The sequence below is a fragment of the Halichoerus grypus genome, chromosome 6, assembly GCF_964656455.1.
Source record: "Halichoerus grypus chromosome 6, mHalGry1.hap1.1, whole genome shotgun sequence".
Taxonomy (NCBI): Eukaryota; Metazoa; Chordata; class Mammalia; order Carnivora; family Phocidae; genus Halichoerus; species Halichoerus grypus.
Genome location: NC_135717.1, coordinates 37,133,932 through 37,152,369, shown reverse-complemented (window position 1 = coordinate 37,152,369; position 18,438 = coordinate 37,133,932). Strand labels below are relative to the sequence as shown.

Below are 18,438 nucleotides of genomic sequence, written 5' to 3'. Positions count from 1 at the left end.
TGTTTGAGCAGCATACTCCACTAGGCACTGGGGACATGTGAAAGTAGAAAGGGTCCCCCACCTCACTGAATATACAAGTTGGGAGACAGAGCTGAACCAAACAGAAATCACTGTGTCCCTACACATTATTATAAGTGCCAGGAAGGAACAAAGTGGAGGTTAAGGGTACCAGCTGTCCAGTCTGGGTGAAAACCTGCCCCGTGACTAACTGCCTCATACCAGCACGAATAGCTCTATACCTCTGTGCCTATTCCCTCATCTGTAGAAAGAGCACTGTAATGGGACAGACTTTGGAGGGTTGTTGTGGGAAGCGTTAACACTGGTGAATGTTCAGGGTGGCTTGTCTGGCACATATCCAATGTGCATTTTCTTAAAAAGCATGATAACAGAGTACGATAAAAGTATAATAGAGAGAAGTAGATTTAAGGTAACATTTGAGTGAAGGCGGGAAGGACCAGCAGGCATGAGCCAGGCAGGGGGCCAGCACCTGTGAAGAGTGGGGACCTGGGAGAGCAAAGAGGCCAGCGCAGCTGCAGGGGCCAGGGAGCAAGGGGGAGGAGGCGCCCCCAAGCCTCCAGGGCATGTGAACTGTGATGGAGCATTTTTCATACGGAGGCACAGGTCGGGGACGGAATCTACCTTGGCCCATCTGCCACCTTCCTATTTCACACATGGAGAAACCAGAGGCTCAGGGAGAAGCAGCCACCTGCCTCAAGTCACCCGCAAGACAGCTGTCAGCTGTCCGAGCCTCCTGCCCCCTGTGGGCTGGGTGATTGCTTTATGTCTGTGTGAGAGGGACCTGAGGTGAGAAGAGATGAGGAGACAGAGCAGCAGCTAGAAGGCAGCAGAGCTGGGACCAGGAGGGGCCCCGGGTCCCAGCTGCCCCCCCAGCACACATCCCTGGATGAGCTCGCACTAGGGGACCCAGGCTGCCCACAGGGTGGTGATGGGCAGGGCACTGGTCTCTGAGGACACCGAAGGCACCAAGGAAGCTGAGACGAGGCAGGAGCTTAGCCTGGGCCCAGCATGCCCACTGTGGGCACACCTGCCTCAGTGTGCCCAGGGGCCACAGGAAGCCCCACCGTTTGGGGTGGGATGGCCACTGACCCCCTCCCCCTTCCACTGTCCCCAGATCATTAAAATGATTTTCATTTTCAAAACTGGCAAGTCCTTCTTCCCTGACCTCAGCGGGACTCAGGGAGGAGGAGCCCTCTCTCCAGATCCCCAAATTCTCATTCTCCTGGGCAGAGGGGAGGTTTAGCTGGAACTCAGGCAGTCTGCCGTCCTGAAGTCCCAGCTCTGTCACAGGAGGCTTTAGGGGAAACCGCTGGTGGTAATCCCCAGCCTGCAGGTCAGGCCTCGGGCTTTCCCCCTCACAGGGGTGGCCTTTGTCCCAACAGGCAGCAGGGCATCCTGCTCGTGGAAAAGCCCCTAGGTCCCCTCGTGTCTCCCCCACACCTGGCCCCAAGAAGAGAACAGGAGGGGCTGACTGCCCAGCACAGGAGTGCCAGGAGCAGGCACATACCCAGCATCCCAGCCGCAGGACAGCCAAATCCCCGCTCTGTCGCCACAGCAGCGCTTCCTGAATGGGGCATGGCAGCTGGAGGAGTAGCCCTGGACTGCTGGGCTCCCTCCTCGGCCAAGGGGACCGTCTCTGGTGTAAGACCCCCACCACCCACCTATGGCCCCTCCTCGGCTAGGCTCAGTCCTGGGCTCCAGATGCTGGCCCCCCAAGGCCTGCCTGACATACACCAAAGGCACAGGTCTCCCAGCCCACGCCAGAGGTCAGAGGGCTCATCCCAGGCCCCTCCTGCCCCTGACGCCGGTGCTGAAGCCTCACCACTCCCTGGACACCCCTTCAGCTGCAGGCTGCTACATCCCCGCACACCCATGGCTCCAGGGCCTTGGCCGCCCCCACCCAGGCCCCAGCACATCGAAGGGGCTTCAGCGTCAAACAGATAGAGCCTGCCCAGGCTGCCCTGCTGTGACCCTGGGACAGAAATGACCAAAGGGCCAACTTTATAGGACAATCACGAGGGTGGAAAAAGATTGTGTGTGCCAAGGGCTCGCGGTATAATAAATAGTCATAAATGCAATCTAGAAACAAAGTCGGGGATGTGGGAACAGGAGGGAGCTGCCCAAGCATCCCCCGACCCAAGCTCAGGTCACACAGGGCCCAGAAAACACAGCAGAGGACTCCCCAGGGCTTCCCGCCCAGCCTCCAGGCTATAGTGACAGCCCCTAGCGCACCCTCCCCTGATGCCCCTCAACAGTGCCCCCCCTCTAGTGGGGAAGGAGGATCTCAAAAGAAGGCACTCCCAGAAGGCCTCTCCCCCGAGCTGGCCCCTCAGCTCACACCGACCCTGGCCGCCAGCAGTGGTTTTCCTAATAGAAGCCAGGTGTGGGCCAGATGCCCTGGGCGGAAGTGGGGGGCAGGGCCACGAGAAGGGCAGCATTCCAGGCCCTGCTGCCCCCGCACCAGCGCAGAGCACAGGCACCATCCCAGCAGCTGGGAGGGGGTAGGAGCCACCCACGCTCTTCCCAGGTCTCCTTGGCCCAGAAGCCCCGTTCAGGGGGGCTCCCTCCAGAACCAGATCCTCTCCCCCTTCTTCTAGGAACTTGGGATTGGGAGCCCTTTGGACGGCAGCCACTCTCTCTCCACCTCGGCACCATCACGGTTCCCGCCCCCCCCCCGCCCCCCGCCCACTGCTTGCTGGAGGAAGAGGCAAGGAAGGAAGGAAGACAATGTTGGGCCAGGGGAGCTGGCCCCATACAATGCCCAGTTGGGGCAAGAATGGGGGTACCATGCAAAGTGCCCTGGGACCCTGAGAAAGCTGGAGGTGGAGGGCCTCAGCCTCCCTCCTTCAACCTGGGAACCCCTTTCCAGGCAGAGGCTTGGAGGTCAAGCACAGAAAGCTCCAGAGGGGGGCACTGCTCATACCCACACTGTCCTGAGACTCAGCCACCACCGCCAGCCACAGGGCCAACCTCCCTGGGAAGCATGGCCACGGTGGGCTGGAATGATGGGTGGGCTAAAACCACCTCTGCCTGGCTTGGTTCACCTGTCAATACAGGACCTCCTTTTGGTCTTCAGCCAGTCAGAAACAGAACTGGCTGGGCTGTCTTGGGCAACAAGTCTCTGTGGCCTACATGACAGGGACCCCGTGTGTGCATGTGCGCATGTGCGTGTGCGTGCTACAGGTATGGGGGGAAGGCCCCCTACCCCTGGCTACTGCTGATCAGGCTTAGGCTGGTGAATTACCCTTGACCCCAGGTAGGGAACAAGTCCTAGAGATGGACATAGGGTATCTATGATGGGCCTGGGTTTCACTGAGGAGCTCTTTCCCTGAGCTGGCAGCAGGATCCTGATCTTTACCTTCCTCAGGAAAGAAGCCTCCTCACCTTCTAGAAAAATTTTTTAAAACTGTAAACCTACTCATCCCACTTTCTGCTTAAAACGGCTCTAACGGCTTCCCCCAGCCCAGGTGACAGGCCCCTCACCACGTGCCTGGCACCGAGCTGACGTCAAATGAATGAATGATTCCCTAGTAGCTCAGTGGCTATAGCATGAGCCCAGAACCCAACACCCACTCAGGACTCAAAAGGCCCCAAGCACCCCAAGCACCATCACAGACACAAACCAAACACGTTCAGTGCCTGGGTCCCAGAGACCCCAAGTACAGAATGAGGGTCCACTGGTTATGAGACTGGAAGGGTATGGGGTGGGCAGCCGTGTCTTTCTGGCTCCTCCAAGGCTGGCCTCTGCCAACTGTGCCAGGAAGGGTAGGGGGGATGAGGGTCTCAAAGAAGGAGAGGAAGCTGGAATCTAAAGCCACAGGATGCCTCCACTGAAGGCCTGTAGACAGCCAGGCTTCACCCCACACTGTGATCAAAGTCAGGTTCTCCCAGGACCCAAAATACGTTTCCCAGTAGCAGGAGCCCACTCCCAGGTGACCCCTACACACCCACCGGGCCTTGGCCAGGGGCACAGGGTGTGGCAAAATCTCTGCCAAGAGCCTGCCCCCACCTGTACCTGCTGGAGCCACTAGAGCCTCAAGCCAGCCCCCTGCCCACAAAACTCACCTGGGAGGCCCCTGGCTTTGCTCTGGGGTCGAAGATCCGCAGCTGCTTGTCCTGAAAAAGGAGAGAGGAGGAAACAGAGTGCACTAGGACAGGCAGGGTCCTTAGAGGCCAGCCTGTCTCCTCCACCCACAGGCTGTGATGGCCCCACCTCCTAGTACACAGGGCTGGCATCACGCACCAGGGGACCCCTCCCCAGCCTGGTTCCTTCTCATTGTAGAGAGCAGGCCCCCGTTCCTGCCCCAGTCGCCCACAATAGAGAACTCAGAGACAGGAGTTCACAATCCCTGAGCACCTACTGTGTGCCAGGCCTACTACCCGCACGATCTCTCCCCATCTTTCCAACCACCTTATGAAGTGGTGCTATCACCATGACCCCTTCACAGATAAACTGTGGCCCAGAACCAAACTCTAGGCTACCAGCTGGTAATTTCCTGGCCCTGTGTTCAGCCCAGCCCAGAGGAACACAAAAGATGATATCATTTCTACATCTAAAGAACCTGGTGTCTAACCAGGATAGCGAGCTTACACATCCTAACCATCACTCAGCATACAGTTACTGATGCAGATTACCTAAGGGTGAAGATGGGAGTAGATTAAAAGATAAATATATAGGGGCGCCTGGGTGGCTCAGTCGTTAAGCGTCTGCCTTCGGCTCAGGTCATGATTCCAGGTCCTGGGATTGAGCCCCGCATCGGGCTCCCTGCTCAGCGGGAGGCCCGCTTCTCCCTCTCCCGCTCCCCCTGCCTGTGTTCCCTCTCTCGCTGTCTCTCTCTGTCAAATAAATAAATAAAATCTTTAAAAAAAAATAAAAATAAAAAAATAAAAAAAAATAAAAGATAAATATATATATATGTATATATATGTCAAAATAAAATGCCCATACCTTGCATAAGGACTTTATTCCTGTGGAATAATCAGTGTGTGCATGCACAAATGTACATGCATAAAGAAGTGGGGGAGAGAGGGGGCAGAATTTGTATCCACTGAATACTTACAGGCTTGGCCATGATAAATTGTTAAGGGCTACAAGGAAGGTGCAGAGTAACATGGATGGTGTGATTCAGCTGCAGCAAAAATAAACATAGATCTCTATTTGACCACATTCCTATAGCTTTTGCAAGTTTGCTGAGCAAGAAGAAAGGTCTTGAATAGCATGCGCTGTGCATTAGTGCTGGGTACTGGGGAGGGGGAAGGTGAGGGGTGATTAGCTTTTCCTGTTTTCATCTTAGCACATTTCTACCTTGTTTCAATCAGCATGGATTCATATTTTGAAAAACAACGAACCAAAAATGAACAATTGGAATTTGAAATGAAAAGCACAATACCATTTCCATTAGCACCAAAAAATCTGAAACACTTGGCTATAAATCTAACAAAACACGTACAAGATCTATGGGAAGGATACTACAAACCTCTGATGAAAAGAATCAAAGAACTAAATAAACGGAGAAATATTCCATGTTCATGGATAGGAATACTCAATACCGTCAAGACGTCAGTTCTTCCCAAGTTGATCTACAGATTCAACGAAGTCCCAATGAAAATTCCAGCAAGTTATTTTGTGGTTATCGACAAACTGATTCTAAAGTTTATATGAACAGGCTTAAGATTCAAAACGGTCAACACAATACTGAAGGAGAAGACTAAGTCGAAGGACAGATAATGCCCGACTTTATTCTAAAGCTATGTTAACCAATACAGTGTGGTATGGGCATAAGGACAAATAGACCGAAAGAAGAGAACAGACAGCCCAGAAACAGAACCCCATAAATAGTCAACTGATCTTTGACAAAGGAGTGAAGGCAATACAATTGGGAAAAGACAGTCTTTTCAACAAATGGTACTGGAACAATTGTACATCCACAAGCAAAAAGATCAATCTACACATAGACTATACATCTTTTACAAAAATCAACTCGAAAGGGATCACAGACTTAAATGTAAAATACAAACCTACAAAAGCTCTAGGAGATAATACAGGAGGAAATCTCAGTGACCCTGGATTTGGCAATGACTATTTATCTATTTTTAATTCACTTTCTCTCCTTTTTAAAAAAAATTTTCTTTCTTTATTTGAGAGAGAGAAAGAGAGAGTGTGCACAAGCTGGGGGAGGAACAGAAGGGGACGGAGAGTGAGGTGGAAAGAATCTCAAGCAGACTCCGCACTGAGCATGGAACCCGACATGGGGCTCTATCTTACAACCCTGAGGTCATGACCTGAACCAAAATCAAGAGTTGGACGCTTAACCAACTGAGCCATGCAGGCGTCCCTGGCAATGACTTTTTAGATACAACATTGAAAGTATGACCTATGAAAGATAAAACTGGATTTCATTAAAATCATAAACTTCTGGTCTACAGAGACACTGTTAAGAAAATGAAAAGACAAGCCAGAGACTGGGAGAAAATATTTGCACAGCATGTATATGAGAAAAGATTTGTATCGCAAATATACAAAGAACACTTAAAACTCAAAAATAAGAAAACAACCCAATTTAAAAGGTGGGCAAAAGACCTGAATGAACACCCCACCAAAAAAGATACACAAGATGAAAAGTGAACACATGAAAGATGTTTAATATCACATTTCATTAGGGAATTATAAACTAAAACAACAGTGAATTACCACTGCACACCTATTAGAATGGCTAAAATTTAAAAAAATGATAACACTGAATGCTGGCAAGATTATAGAGCAACAGAAACTCTTATTTGCCAATGGGAATGCAAATGGAACAGCAACTTTAGAAGACAGCCTGGCAGCTTCTTACAAAGCCAAAAATACTCTTGGGGCGCCTGGGTGGCTCAGTTGGTTAAGTGTCTGCCTTTGGCTCAGGTCATGATCCCAGGGTCCTGGAATCAAGGCCTACGTTGGGCTCTCTGCTCAGTAGGAGCCTGCTTCTCCCTCTCCCTGCCACTCCCCCTGCTTGTGCTCTCTCTCTCTACCAAATAAATAAATAGAATAAAATAAAAATCTTTACAAAGCCAAAAATACTCTTAAAATATGATCCAGCGGGGCATCTGGGTGGCTCAGTCGTTAAGCGTCTGCCTTCGGCTCAGGTCATGATCTCAGGGTCCTGGGATCGAGTCCCATCCTGCTCGGCAGAAAGCCTGCTTCTTCCTCTCCCACTCCCCCTGCTTGTGTTCCCTCTCTCACTGTGCCTCTCTCTGTCAAATAAATAAATAAAATCTTAAAAAAAAAAAAGATCCAGCAGTTATGCTCCTAAGTATTTACCCAAATGAGATATCCAGGGGCACCTGGGTGGCTCAGTTGGTTAGGCATCTGCCTTTGGCTCAGCTCATGATCTCAGGGTCCTGGGATCAAGCCCTGCATGGAGCCCCACATGGAGCCCCATGTTGAGCCCCGCCTCAGGCTCCGTGCTCAGTGGGGAGTCTGGTTGTCCCTTTCCTTCTGCTCTTCCCCTTGCTCATGTGAGCACGCGCATGCTCTCTCTCTCTCTCAAATAAATAAAATCTTTAAAAAAGAACCTATGCCTGTATAAATGTTTAAAACACTTTTAAAGTTGCAAAGAACTGGAAGCAATCAACGTGTCCCTCCAACAGCTAAACAGATAAACTGTGGTACATTCACACAATGGAATATTATTCAGTGATATAGAGAAAGAGTAAGAAGCCAAACCATAAAACTCCTAGAAGAAACATAGGGGAAAAACTTCATGATGGATTTGGTAATGATTTCTTGGATAGGACACTAAAAGCACAGGGAACAAAAGCAAAAACAGACAAATGGGACTATACTGAACTTAACTTTTGTTACTCAAAAGATGCAACCAACAGAGTAAAGAATCATCCTAAGGGATGGGAGAAGACGTTTGCAAATCATATACCTGATAAAGGATTAATATCTAGAATATATGAAGAATTCACACAACAACAACAAAATTAAATAACTCTACCTAAAAAATGGGCAAAGGACTTGAACAGGTATTTCTCCAAAGATAGACAAATGGTCAACAAAGGTAAGAAAAGATGTTCATCATCACCAATCATCAGAGGAATGCAAATTAAAACCACGATGAGATATTGCCTGACATCCATTAGGACGGCCACTATCAAAAACTCAGGAAACAACATGCCTTGGCGAGGATATAGAGAAGTTGGAGCCCTCGTGAGCTGTTGGTGGGCAAGTAAGATGGTGCAGCCACTGTGGAAAACAGTGTGGCGGTTCCTCAAAAAAGTAAAAATAGAATTACCTTATGATCCAGCAATTCCACTACTGAGTACATCCCCAAAAGAAGAGAGAAGAGGTCACACAGAGCACATTATTATTCCCAGCACTCACAGCACTGTTCTGCACAATGGCCAAGAGATGGGGGTCACCCAAGTGTCCACGGACAGAGGAGTGGGTAAACACAGTGTGGTATACATGCACAATGGAATATTATTCGGCACGAAAAAAGGAATCCTGTCACATGCTACAACACAGAGGAACCTGGAGGACATTATGGTAAATGAAATAAGCCAGTCACAAAAGGACGAACAGTACATGATTCCACCTACATGAGGTATCTAAGCTGGTCAAAATCACAGATATGGAGGGTAGAATGGTGCTTAACAAGGGCGGGGGGTGGGGGGTGGGCAAAGGGAAGCTGTTGTTTAATAGGTATGGAGTTTCAGTTCGGGAGACCTGTTTCACAACAATGTAAGTAACCTTCACTTTACTGTCTACTTAAAAATGGTTAAGATGGTAAATTTTATGACGTGCTTTTACACTATAAAGAAATAGCTGTCAATGCACAAAAAGACACAGAAGGCCCATAAATGCACATTACTAAGTGAAAGACGCCAATCTGGAAAGGCTACATGTTGTATGATTCCAACTATATGACACTAGGGAAAAGGCAAATCTCATGGAGACAGCAAAAAAGTCAGTGGTTGCCAGTGGTTTGGGAGAGGGAGGGAGGGACAAAGGCGTGAAGCCCAGGGCACTTTTAGGGCGGAGAAGCTATTCTGAACAATGCTGTAATGTGGGTGTATGATGTCGTGTATTTGTCAAAACCCCGACAATGCAACAGCAAGAGTGAACCCTAGTGTAAGTTCTGGCCTTTAGTCAACATAGCAATATTGGTTTAACTATAACAAATGCATCACACCAACCAACATGAGACCAGATGTGGGGAGGAGGGATACAGGAACTCTTGGTGCTATCTGCTCAGTTTCTGCCTGGTTCCTGCCCAGGTGCTTGGGATGCAGGGCTAGCAAACAGTCGCCGAGTACTGGACTCTGCAACCCACAGGCGGTCACAGGGAACTTCGGGGAGAAACTCAGACCTGAGATGAATCTCCAAGGACAAGAAGAGTTGCACTGGGAAGGGAAAGGTATTCACAGGAAGTGGAAATGCATGAACAAAGATGTGGAAACAGGAACTTGCTGACACGTGACATGAAGGGGAAGACAAGGCCATGCAAGGAGAGTAGACGGTGGGAATGGAGGGGGTGGTGGTTGAGTGCACAACTGGACAAGGGGGGGGCCAGCCTGGGGGCCTCGAAAGCCTGGCCTCCCCTGGCAGGCCAGTCCCAGGTCTTCCTGACGCACCTGGCGGGATCCCAGGGCTCTTGGGTCACTCCTGGCAAAGCCTTCCCAGCTGCCGTTTCCTGAGCACTTGCTGTGTCGATGGGAAGCAGGCACAGTCCAGGAACTAGCTAGCTGTGCAGCAGCACCAATCCACACCACTCCGCAGCTCTGGGCGCAGGAGGATGCAGTATCGAGACAGACAGAAGAGGACAGAGAGACACACAGGACCGAAACAGGCAGAAAGAACAGTGAAACACGGAGAGAGACGGAGACAGACGGAGAGGACAACTAGAGATGGAGGACAGAGACAGGGCACCAAAAGGCAGAGAATAGGGAGAGACAGTGAGACAGTGAGAGACAGAGGATCTTGAGAGATGATGGGCAAGAGAGAATGCCTCCTTGGGGCGCCTGGCTGGCTCAGTCCGTGGAGTGTGCGACTCTTGATCTCAGGGTCGTGAGTTCAAGCCCCACGTTGGGTGTAGAGAGTACTTGGAAATAAAATATTGAAAAAAAAAAGAGAGAGAGGATGTCCTCTGGCAGCAAGGGCCACTCTCAGCTAAGCGACAGAGCCAACTCCACCACTTATGGGCTCCGTGACCCAGGCAAACCCCTGAGCCCTAGGAAGGAAGAGGACGACTGATGGCAGCACCTCTCAAGGGTCAAAGTCCCAATTCTTGCCACACCGGGTCTCCCCAAAGGCAGCCAGGCCAGCAAATGCCAGAGTTCGACATTGGATCCACACCAGGGGTCATACTGGGCACCAGAGGCCGGGCTGTGGCAGAGGGGGTAGCACTGGGCTTTGGAGATGCACAGACCCGCTGGGCTCACAGGCACAACCAGACCCCGTGGAGCCGGAGCACCGCTGGCCTGGCCATCCGTGAGGCCGGCGCGCCCCCTAGCGGCTGCTTTAGCTGGAGGCGTGGGGAGGGGAGCAGGAGGGGGAGGGAATCAGGGATCCTGAGAGGTAGAACCAGCCAGCCAGGTGGGAGATGGTGTGGACAGCAGGAGGCTCTGGGAGGAAGCAGAGTGTTTCCCACACCCCACCCGACTCAGGCAGCCCTGTGTGTAAACCAAGAGCCCAGCCTGCCACCACGGGCTAAGCAGAGCTCAGGCTCCTTCCTGCTGAGGGCAGGCCCACTCACTGGCTCCCTCAACATGCTCAGGACAAACCCACAGGCACCTCCTCCTGACCTTCAGTCTTGGGGGTGACCTCCCCTTCTGCACATTCCCCAAAGGTTTTGGCATATGACACACCCACCCAGGATCCTGAGGATCCCCCCCTTTATAGAAGAGGGTGGCAGTGAACACGGGACTGTGGTGCCCCCCGAGACGGCGCTGACAGGTCATGGGAGTGGAGGTCACACCCTGTTGGGACAGCGTCCCCTCCAGGACGCTGCACCCAGACAACAGCATTGTAAGGTGCTGTGTCCCCACAAGTGGAGCACCTAGGTCCATGAACAGCAGGGCAGGGGGGAGGGCTCCACTCCAGCGACCCACTCAGGAAATCTGCATTTTTCCTCCCTACAACTTTAGGTTCTCTGGGTCTAGAGGGAACAGGAAGTTCCACTGGCCTGAGCTGTGGCCTCATCACACTCATCCTTCCTCAGGGGACACCAGCAGGCCAGAAGCTGAGTCATCACACCAACAGGAGGGGGCAGGACACAATGGGGCACTCTGCAACTGGGTTGCTCTTCAGCCCCCACCCCACCATCCAAACTAGGTGGTAAATGGGGCTCAGATCCCTGGGGAGGAGGGGCTGGACAGCTCCTGCACACTTCCGCAGTAAACCCTGTGCATGAAATCCCCAAACCTGACACCTCTTCCCCATGCTCTAGGTCCTCCTCCTGGTCACCAAGGCTTGGAGCCCGCACCACCCCCTCTCCTGGGGGCTGCAACACTCCTCACAGTCTCCCCATGTCCCCTCCTGTCTCACCCCCACAGTGCCACCCCCCATGCTGTGCCCCCCACACCACGCCCACTGCTCTCACTTGGCCTTGTACGTGCCCTCAGCCCACCCCACCTTCCTTTACCTGCATCTGCCTGCAACTCCTCACCAGGCTGCAGAAACCCTGGGAGACATCCCTGCATCCTAATCTATCGCTTTGTAGCCTCGGCAAAAACAGAATCAACCATGCTGAGCTGTGAGCTCTATGGAAGGAAGGTGCCTCTCTGACTGCTCCACAGGCAGTGATCCACGTCAAGCCTCTAGACACCTGACCCTCAGACATCCTGCCTGGGGCTGGGGTGGAGGGCCTGGGACAGAGAATGTAAGACCCAGAGGAGCCACCTCTCCCAGCCACAGCCTACACTGGCCTCGGGGGCTGCAGCTATTAAGTGAAAGGCCATCCAGGTCATACCCACAGGCGCAAGGTGCGCAACTGGTGGGACCCCCCTCACAGGCAGCAGTCTGGCCTAGTGGCCAGAGAGCTCTAACAGAGGTGTCCCCCGCTTGCCCTGAGCCCCGCAGCTGGCTTCCTTCCTCCCTCTCCAGGGCCACGGTCCAGGCAGGCTGGTCTGTGCAAGGGCTGCTATGGCCAGTCCCTGCTCAAAACATTCATACAGGAGGAGACCACAGCTACCCCTCCTGTGAGGATGCTGCCCTCCTCCGCCCAGGGCGGCTCTGCCACTGGGGAAACCACAGCGCCTTCCTGCCACCCCCCATCACAGCTGCCCAGCTATCATGTGGCTGCAGATCTGATCCCTTCCAGGTCCCACTGGGGCTGTCAGGCCAGAGAAGGGCAGGCAGCCCAGAGCCCGGGCCCTGCCCCAGTGGCCGGGCTTTCACCTGCGGAACCAGTACTCCTGCTGCCCCCATTCTTCAAGTGAGGAGCGCAGGCTCAGAGAGCTGGTCTGCTCACCTACAGACACACAAGTCTCCTCCCAAAGTCCAGCCTGCAAAGCACAGCCTCCATGAGAGCTGGCTTTACTCCTCTGGAAGACAGCTGGCTAAAATCTATCAACCACCTTACCAATCTTCATAGCCTAGAAGCTAGCAACATCCCTGGTAAAAATCTAGATCAGGGGTGGGCAAGCTAAGGCCCACAGGCCAAATCAGCCAAATCCAACCCCAGGCCTGATTCAGCAAATACAGTTTTACTGCAACGTGCACACGCCTACCCACTGACATTTCGTCTGTGGCTGCTTCCTTGTTACAAGGTGGTGGTGCCGACAGATACAGTGTGGCCGGCAAAACCCAAAGTACTTACTGTCTGGTCCTGCACGGAAGTTTACCAGCCCCTGCTCTAAGCTAAGTCATGTTGAAAACAAAAACCAAAAAACAAAAAGCAAAACAAAACAAAACAAAAAAACAAAAACAATTTATTTTTTAAAAGATTTTATTTATTTGGGGCACCTGGGTCGCTCAGTCGGTTAAGCGTCTGCCTTCGGCTCAGGTCATGATCTCAGGGTCCTGGGATCGAGCCCCACATTGGGCTCCCTGCTCAGCAGGGGGTCTGCTTCTCCCTCTCTCCCTCCCCACTGCTCGTGCTTGCTCTCTCTCCCCCTCTCTAGCTCTCAAATAAATATTTTTTTAAAAGATTTTATTTATTTGACAGAGAGAAGAAGAGCAGGGGAGCGGCACAGATAGAGGGAGAAGCAGGCTCCCCGCTGAGCAGGGAGCCCAATGGGGGGCTCGATCGCAGGACCCTGAGATCATGACCTGAGCCGAAGGCAGACGCTTAACCGACTGAGCCACACAGGTGCCCCAAGAAACAAAATCTATATACAAATATATTCAGATATTACAATTTATAAAAACAGTAAATTGGTAAACCTATACGATATTTTGTATGATGGTTGTTTAGTTACTGATGAATTGGAGAACATATTTATTGTGCAGAACAGAATGCAGGGTAGAGTAACCTGGAGAGCATGATCTCCACACATACAGAAAGAGATGCCTCGGAAAAGGTGAGACAGAAAGATGTCAAAATGGTGACTGGTGTTGTCCCTGGGTGGGAGGATCGCAGGTGATGTTTCTTCTTTAGTTTTCCCCTGCTCTCCCAAATTAGTAAAACAAGCACAAACGACTGTACTTTGGTCACCAGCACAAACAACTGTACTTTGATCACCATAAAGTAAGAATTTCCCGAGAGCATCTCTGTCCCTCCCTCTAGGTCTCCTTCAGTGTGCCTCTCACACACGAGTGAAGGGCGTGGACATGCAGGGCACAGAGGGCTTCTCATTGGAGGGGGAGGTCACAGCCCAGAACCCTGTCCAGCTGCCTGGAACGCCTGTCCCCTCCTCCTCAGTGAGGGCAGGCCCAACGTTACTGTCCCTGGGAAGCCGTGCTCGCCCGCATGGAACCTGAGCAAGCAAACCACACCATGCTGTGTGACCACCCCGCCTTCCAGCAGGGGCTCCTTGGGGGCTGGCAGCCCCATGGACCCCAGAGCACAGGCCAATGTCTAGAACCTACTGTCTGATGAACCAAATGGGGAAAAAGCTGATTTAAAAAACTGGGTGGGCGGGTGTCTGGGTGGCTCAGTCAGTTGAGTGTCTGACTCTTGATTTCAGCTCAGGTCATGATCTCAGGGTCCTGAGATTGAGCCCTGTATAGGGCTCCAAGCTCAGTGGGGAGCCTGCCTGACATTCTCCCTCTCCCTCTGCCCCTCCCCCTGCTCGTGCATGCTCTCGCTCTCTAAAATAAATTAATAAATCTTAGAAAAAACCCTGCAAAATGGTGCTTCTAAGAAGGCAGAGAAATTTGAAAAGAGGATCCCCCAAGTATGCAGACCCCACATTTTCTCCCTCAGAGAAGCCCCTGACCCCCCCCCAGTGAGCCCCCAGAGGAGCCCTTGCAGACTCCCATGTCCTTCCATACTGCATGTGTGGCTCTAGGACGCAGCACATCCCCAAAGGTCCCGAAGCTCACCCATCTCCCCAATCCAACAGATAAGCGCTATTCACCCCTCAGCCGACTCTTCCTGGTGTCCCCAGCCACCTCCCTCGGGGACCCTGTCACCCTGGCCCTCAGGGCATAGACCGCCAGCCCTGTCTTGGCTTCCTTCCTGCCACGGAGTGGCTCCCGTCTCCCGCACAGGTTCTGACCCTTCCTTCAGGCCCTCTACTACCCCCAGGAGGTGTCCTGCCCTCCCTTTTAGATACCGCCCATCCCTGCAATGTTCTGTCCACACTACAACTGGGGAGCTTTCAAAATACAAATCCGCTCACCTCATGCCACGGCCCCCTCTGGCTTTAAACGCCCCAGGGTCTCCTGCTGCTTCTACGGTAAGCATAACCCTGTACACACGACTCCAGCCTCGCCCACTGCTCTCTGCACCCAGCCGCTTCTAGGCCTGCACCTGTCGCTACACTGCCCAGCTCTCCCCACCCAACCCCAGTAACTCTTCCTTTGGGGCCCCTGCCTGAGGCCAAGCCTCCTGGCCTCTCAACCAGCTCAGAGCTCCTCATGTCCCTCTCTCAGAGCCCGTGTCACGGCTCACACTGATCTTTTCATCTGTAAGATGCCTTGGCCCATGTTGGCTACTCTCACCAGCAGGGGACCAGGTGGGCACAGGGTCTGGCGTCAGTGAGGATCCCGAGGCCTGCTGACTGGGAGTGAGGGCCAGCACAAAGCCCTGTGTATGGATGCTGCTCCACACGACGCTCTGGAAAGGACAGTAGTGTGGACAAAGCACACAGCAGCCAGGTGAGGCTGGCTGAGGATGGAGGGGAGTCCAGTACACAAAACAGGGCCGGGGGGGAGGCTAGCATGGGGCTTAACTTGAGCCCCTATCTGAGAGGGACCCCAGGCCCTGGTACCGAAGGGGTATGGGGGTTTCCAGATGCAGGTGTGAAGCAGGAAGTGTGAGGGCAGCTGAGGTGAGGGGATTCACAAATGCCCCTGACCTGAGTGCTTTTCTGCCCCATAAATCTCACCAAGCCCGCCAGGTACAGCCCAGGACATGTGCTCCTCAACACGATATCCCGGCACAGAGCTGGGCATGCCTCAGTCCCCACCGTAGGCACTTCCCCAAGACTCACCGCCCAGCTGCTTACCTTGCACATCGTGCCCACCAGGGCTCCGTCCCGGCTCCAGACGGCACCCAGCACCAGGTCCCCATGGGCCGCCAGCTCTGTAGAGAAGCAGCCAAGGTCAGGAGGGGGCTCAGGTTCTCCCCACCCTGTCCTGGGCAATGGGGGCACCAGTGAAGTGGGCACAAGAGGGCCTAGCTTGGGGTCACGCCCAGGGCAGAGGCAGCAGCTTGCAAGGGTCTCTCTCCAGCAGGAGGAGAAAGGGCAGCACCTCCTTCCAAACCCGCTGCACTGCGCCTGGACTTCTTCCTTCAGCCCTGCCTGCGTCAGGCCACGCTTCTACTCAAAAACCTTCTTTTTTTTTTTTTTTTTTTAAAGATTTTATTTATTTATTTGACAGGGAGAGACACAGCGAGAGAGGAAACACAAGCAGGGGGAGCGGGAGAGAGAGAAGCAGGGGGAGTGGGAGAGAGAGAAGCAGGCTTCCTGCGGAGCAAGGAGCCTGATGCGGGGCTCGATCCCAGGACGCTGGGATCATGACCTGGGCCGAAGGCAGACGCTTAACGACTGAGCCACCCAGGTGCCCCAACTCAAAAACCTTCTGAGCCTCCCTGCTCCTTACTCAGCCTGGCTTTCACGTCCCACCCAGGCTTACTTCCAGTCACTCACCAACACACCCCGACTGAGTCACACCAGCCCATAGCCAAGCCACATACATTCCCACCCTGGGCATCTGCTTGGGCCATCCCTGCTCCTCCCCCAGTGTGACAGTTTTAAAATATGTCCACAAATTATGTGATGCTCATCCTATTATAGGTTGAATTGTCTACCCACAAAAAGATGCTAGGACGCCTGGCTGGCAATGTTGGAAGAGCATGCGACTTCTTGGTCTCAGGGTAGGGAGTTCGAGCCCCACACTGGGTAGAGAAATTACTTAAAAATAAACAAATAGGGGTGCCTGGGTGACTCAGTCGTTAACCATCTGCATTCTGCTCAGGTCATGATCCCAGGGTCCTGGGATGGAGCCCCGCATCGGGCTCCCTGCTCCTCGGGAAGCCTGCTTCTCCCTCTCCCATTCCCCCTGCTTGTGTTCCCTCTCTCGCTGTGTCTCTCTCTGTCAAATAAATAAATAAAATCTTAAAAAAGATAAAATAAACAAACTTAAAAAAAAAATTGCTGACGTCCTAATCCTCAGCACCTGTGCTGTACCTTTCTTTGGAAACAGGGTCTTTGTGGAAGATCAACTTAAGCTGATATCGTTAGGGTAGGTCCTAGTCCAGTAGGACTGGTCCTTGTGAAAAGGGAAATTTGGACACAGAGTCAGACGTGCACAGAGGAAAGACGATGCAAAGACATGGAGAAGACACCACGTACAAGCCGAGGGACGCCTGGGGGGCCTGGGACAGACTTGCCCTCATTGTTCTCGGAAGGCACCAGCCCTGTCCCGACCCCTGGGTTTCAGACTTCTGTTCTCCAGACTATGAGACAGGAAGTTTCCTGTTATTTGAAGTCATCCAGGTTGTTGTCCTTCATTACAGCAGCCCTAGGGATCTAACGCGCCCTCCCTTCAAAACGTGAAGCCTAATTCCCTTCGTCTTGAGTGTGAGCAGGACTTAGTAACTCGGTTCTAACGAAGAGAGTCTGGTATAAGTGGAGGCATGTGACTTCCGAAGCTGGGCCATGCAAGGCACTGCCGCTTCCTCCCTGCTCCGCCCCCCGTGGATGGTCCACCAGAGGCAGCCAGCCGCCATGCTGCGGGGTGCTCACGCAGCCCAGGGAGACGCCCTGTGGCGGGGACTGAGGTGTCCTGCTCACAGCCAGCACTGTATCCGTGAATCCTCTGAGAAGCTGAGCCTCCTGCCCCAATCAAGTCTTCTGATGAGGGAGCCAGCATCTCAACTGCAACCTCATAAAAGACCCTGAGCATGAAGCACCCAGATGAACAGCTCCCAAATCTCTGACCCTCAGAAACTGTGAGATAATAAATGTTCATAAGTATTTTAAGCCTCTACGTTCTGTGATAATCTGTTCTGCAGCAGCAGATAACCACTTTGCCCAGGCTTCCTGCCCTGGGATTAACCCCAGCCCTGCTGCCCACCTGCTCTGTGGCCTTGGGCCTGTTGTTTAACCTCATCTGTGACATGGGAATGGCAGCGCTGCCCGGTGGCACCACTGTGCCGAGTCGGCAGGAAGCCCTCAGCACAGAGCCGGGCCTGCGAGGGCTTGAGACACAGCAGTTACAGCTGGGTGACCCCCCTGATGACAGACTACCTGGTCCCCTCTGCTTCAGAGGTCAGGCTGGTCTCCTGGATGGTACCAGGAGGTGGGTGGTTCACACTATCGACGGCCCTTGGTTGGCCTCTTTGTCCCAGCCCCAGAGGTGGGGACCTCACCTTGGTGAGCCTGGCCCACCCTGGACACTCCACACAGCCCTAGAAGGCAAGGCCATCTTTTAACTCTCTTTGCCCTAAAAAGGGGATGAGAGTGTCAGGGCCTCGGCAGAAATGATGCCGTGGTGTCACCACACAATACCAGGCGTCCGCATGGGTCACAGGGTCATAACCATTCACTGAGGAATCTGACCCAAAGCTGTCATCATCTATGCTGGTCTGAATGTTTGTGTTCCCCCACATGTTGAAGCCTGACTCTCGCTGTGATGGTGTCTGGAGGCAGGGCCTCTGAGAGGTGACTGGGTCACGAGGGTGGAGCCTCCTGAACCAGATCAGTGACCTGATAAGAGGCCCTGAGCGCCCCTTCGACCCTTCCGCTGTGAGAATACACAGCAGGACGGCCATCGGTGACCCAGGAAGCAGGTTCTCACCAAACACTGAGTCGGCCGGCACC

General features: G+C 53.0%; 1 protein-coding gene across 4 annotated transcripts in view; it reads right to left on the bottom strand.

Moving 5' to 3' along the window:
* CORO7 (coronin 7) overlaps positions 1-18,438 on the bottom strand; it is a 57,904-nt gene that overhangs the window by 30,495 nt on the left and 8,971 nt on the right. For all 4 annotated transcript variants that reach the window (XM_036090896.2, XM_078074886.1, XM_078074887.1 and 1 more), the window contains 2 exons: positions 15,619-15,695; positions 4,084-4,134 (listed from right to left, as the gene is read on the bottom strand). In XM_036090896.2, the coding sequence (XP_035946789.2) occupies positions 4,084-4,134; positions 15,619-15,695 (128 nt within the window). The remainder of the gene's footprint in view (positions 1-4,083; positions 4,135-15,618; positions 15,696-18,438) is intronic.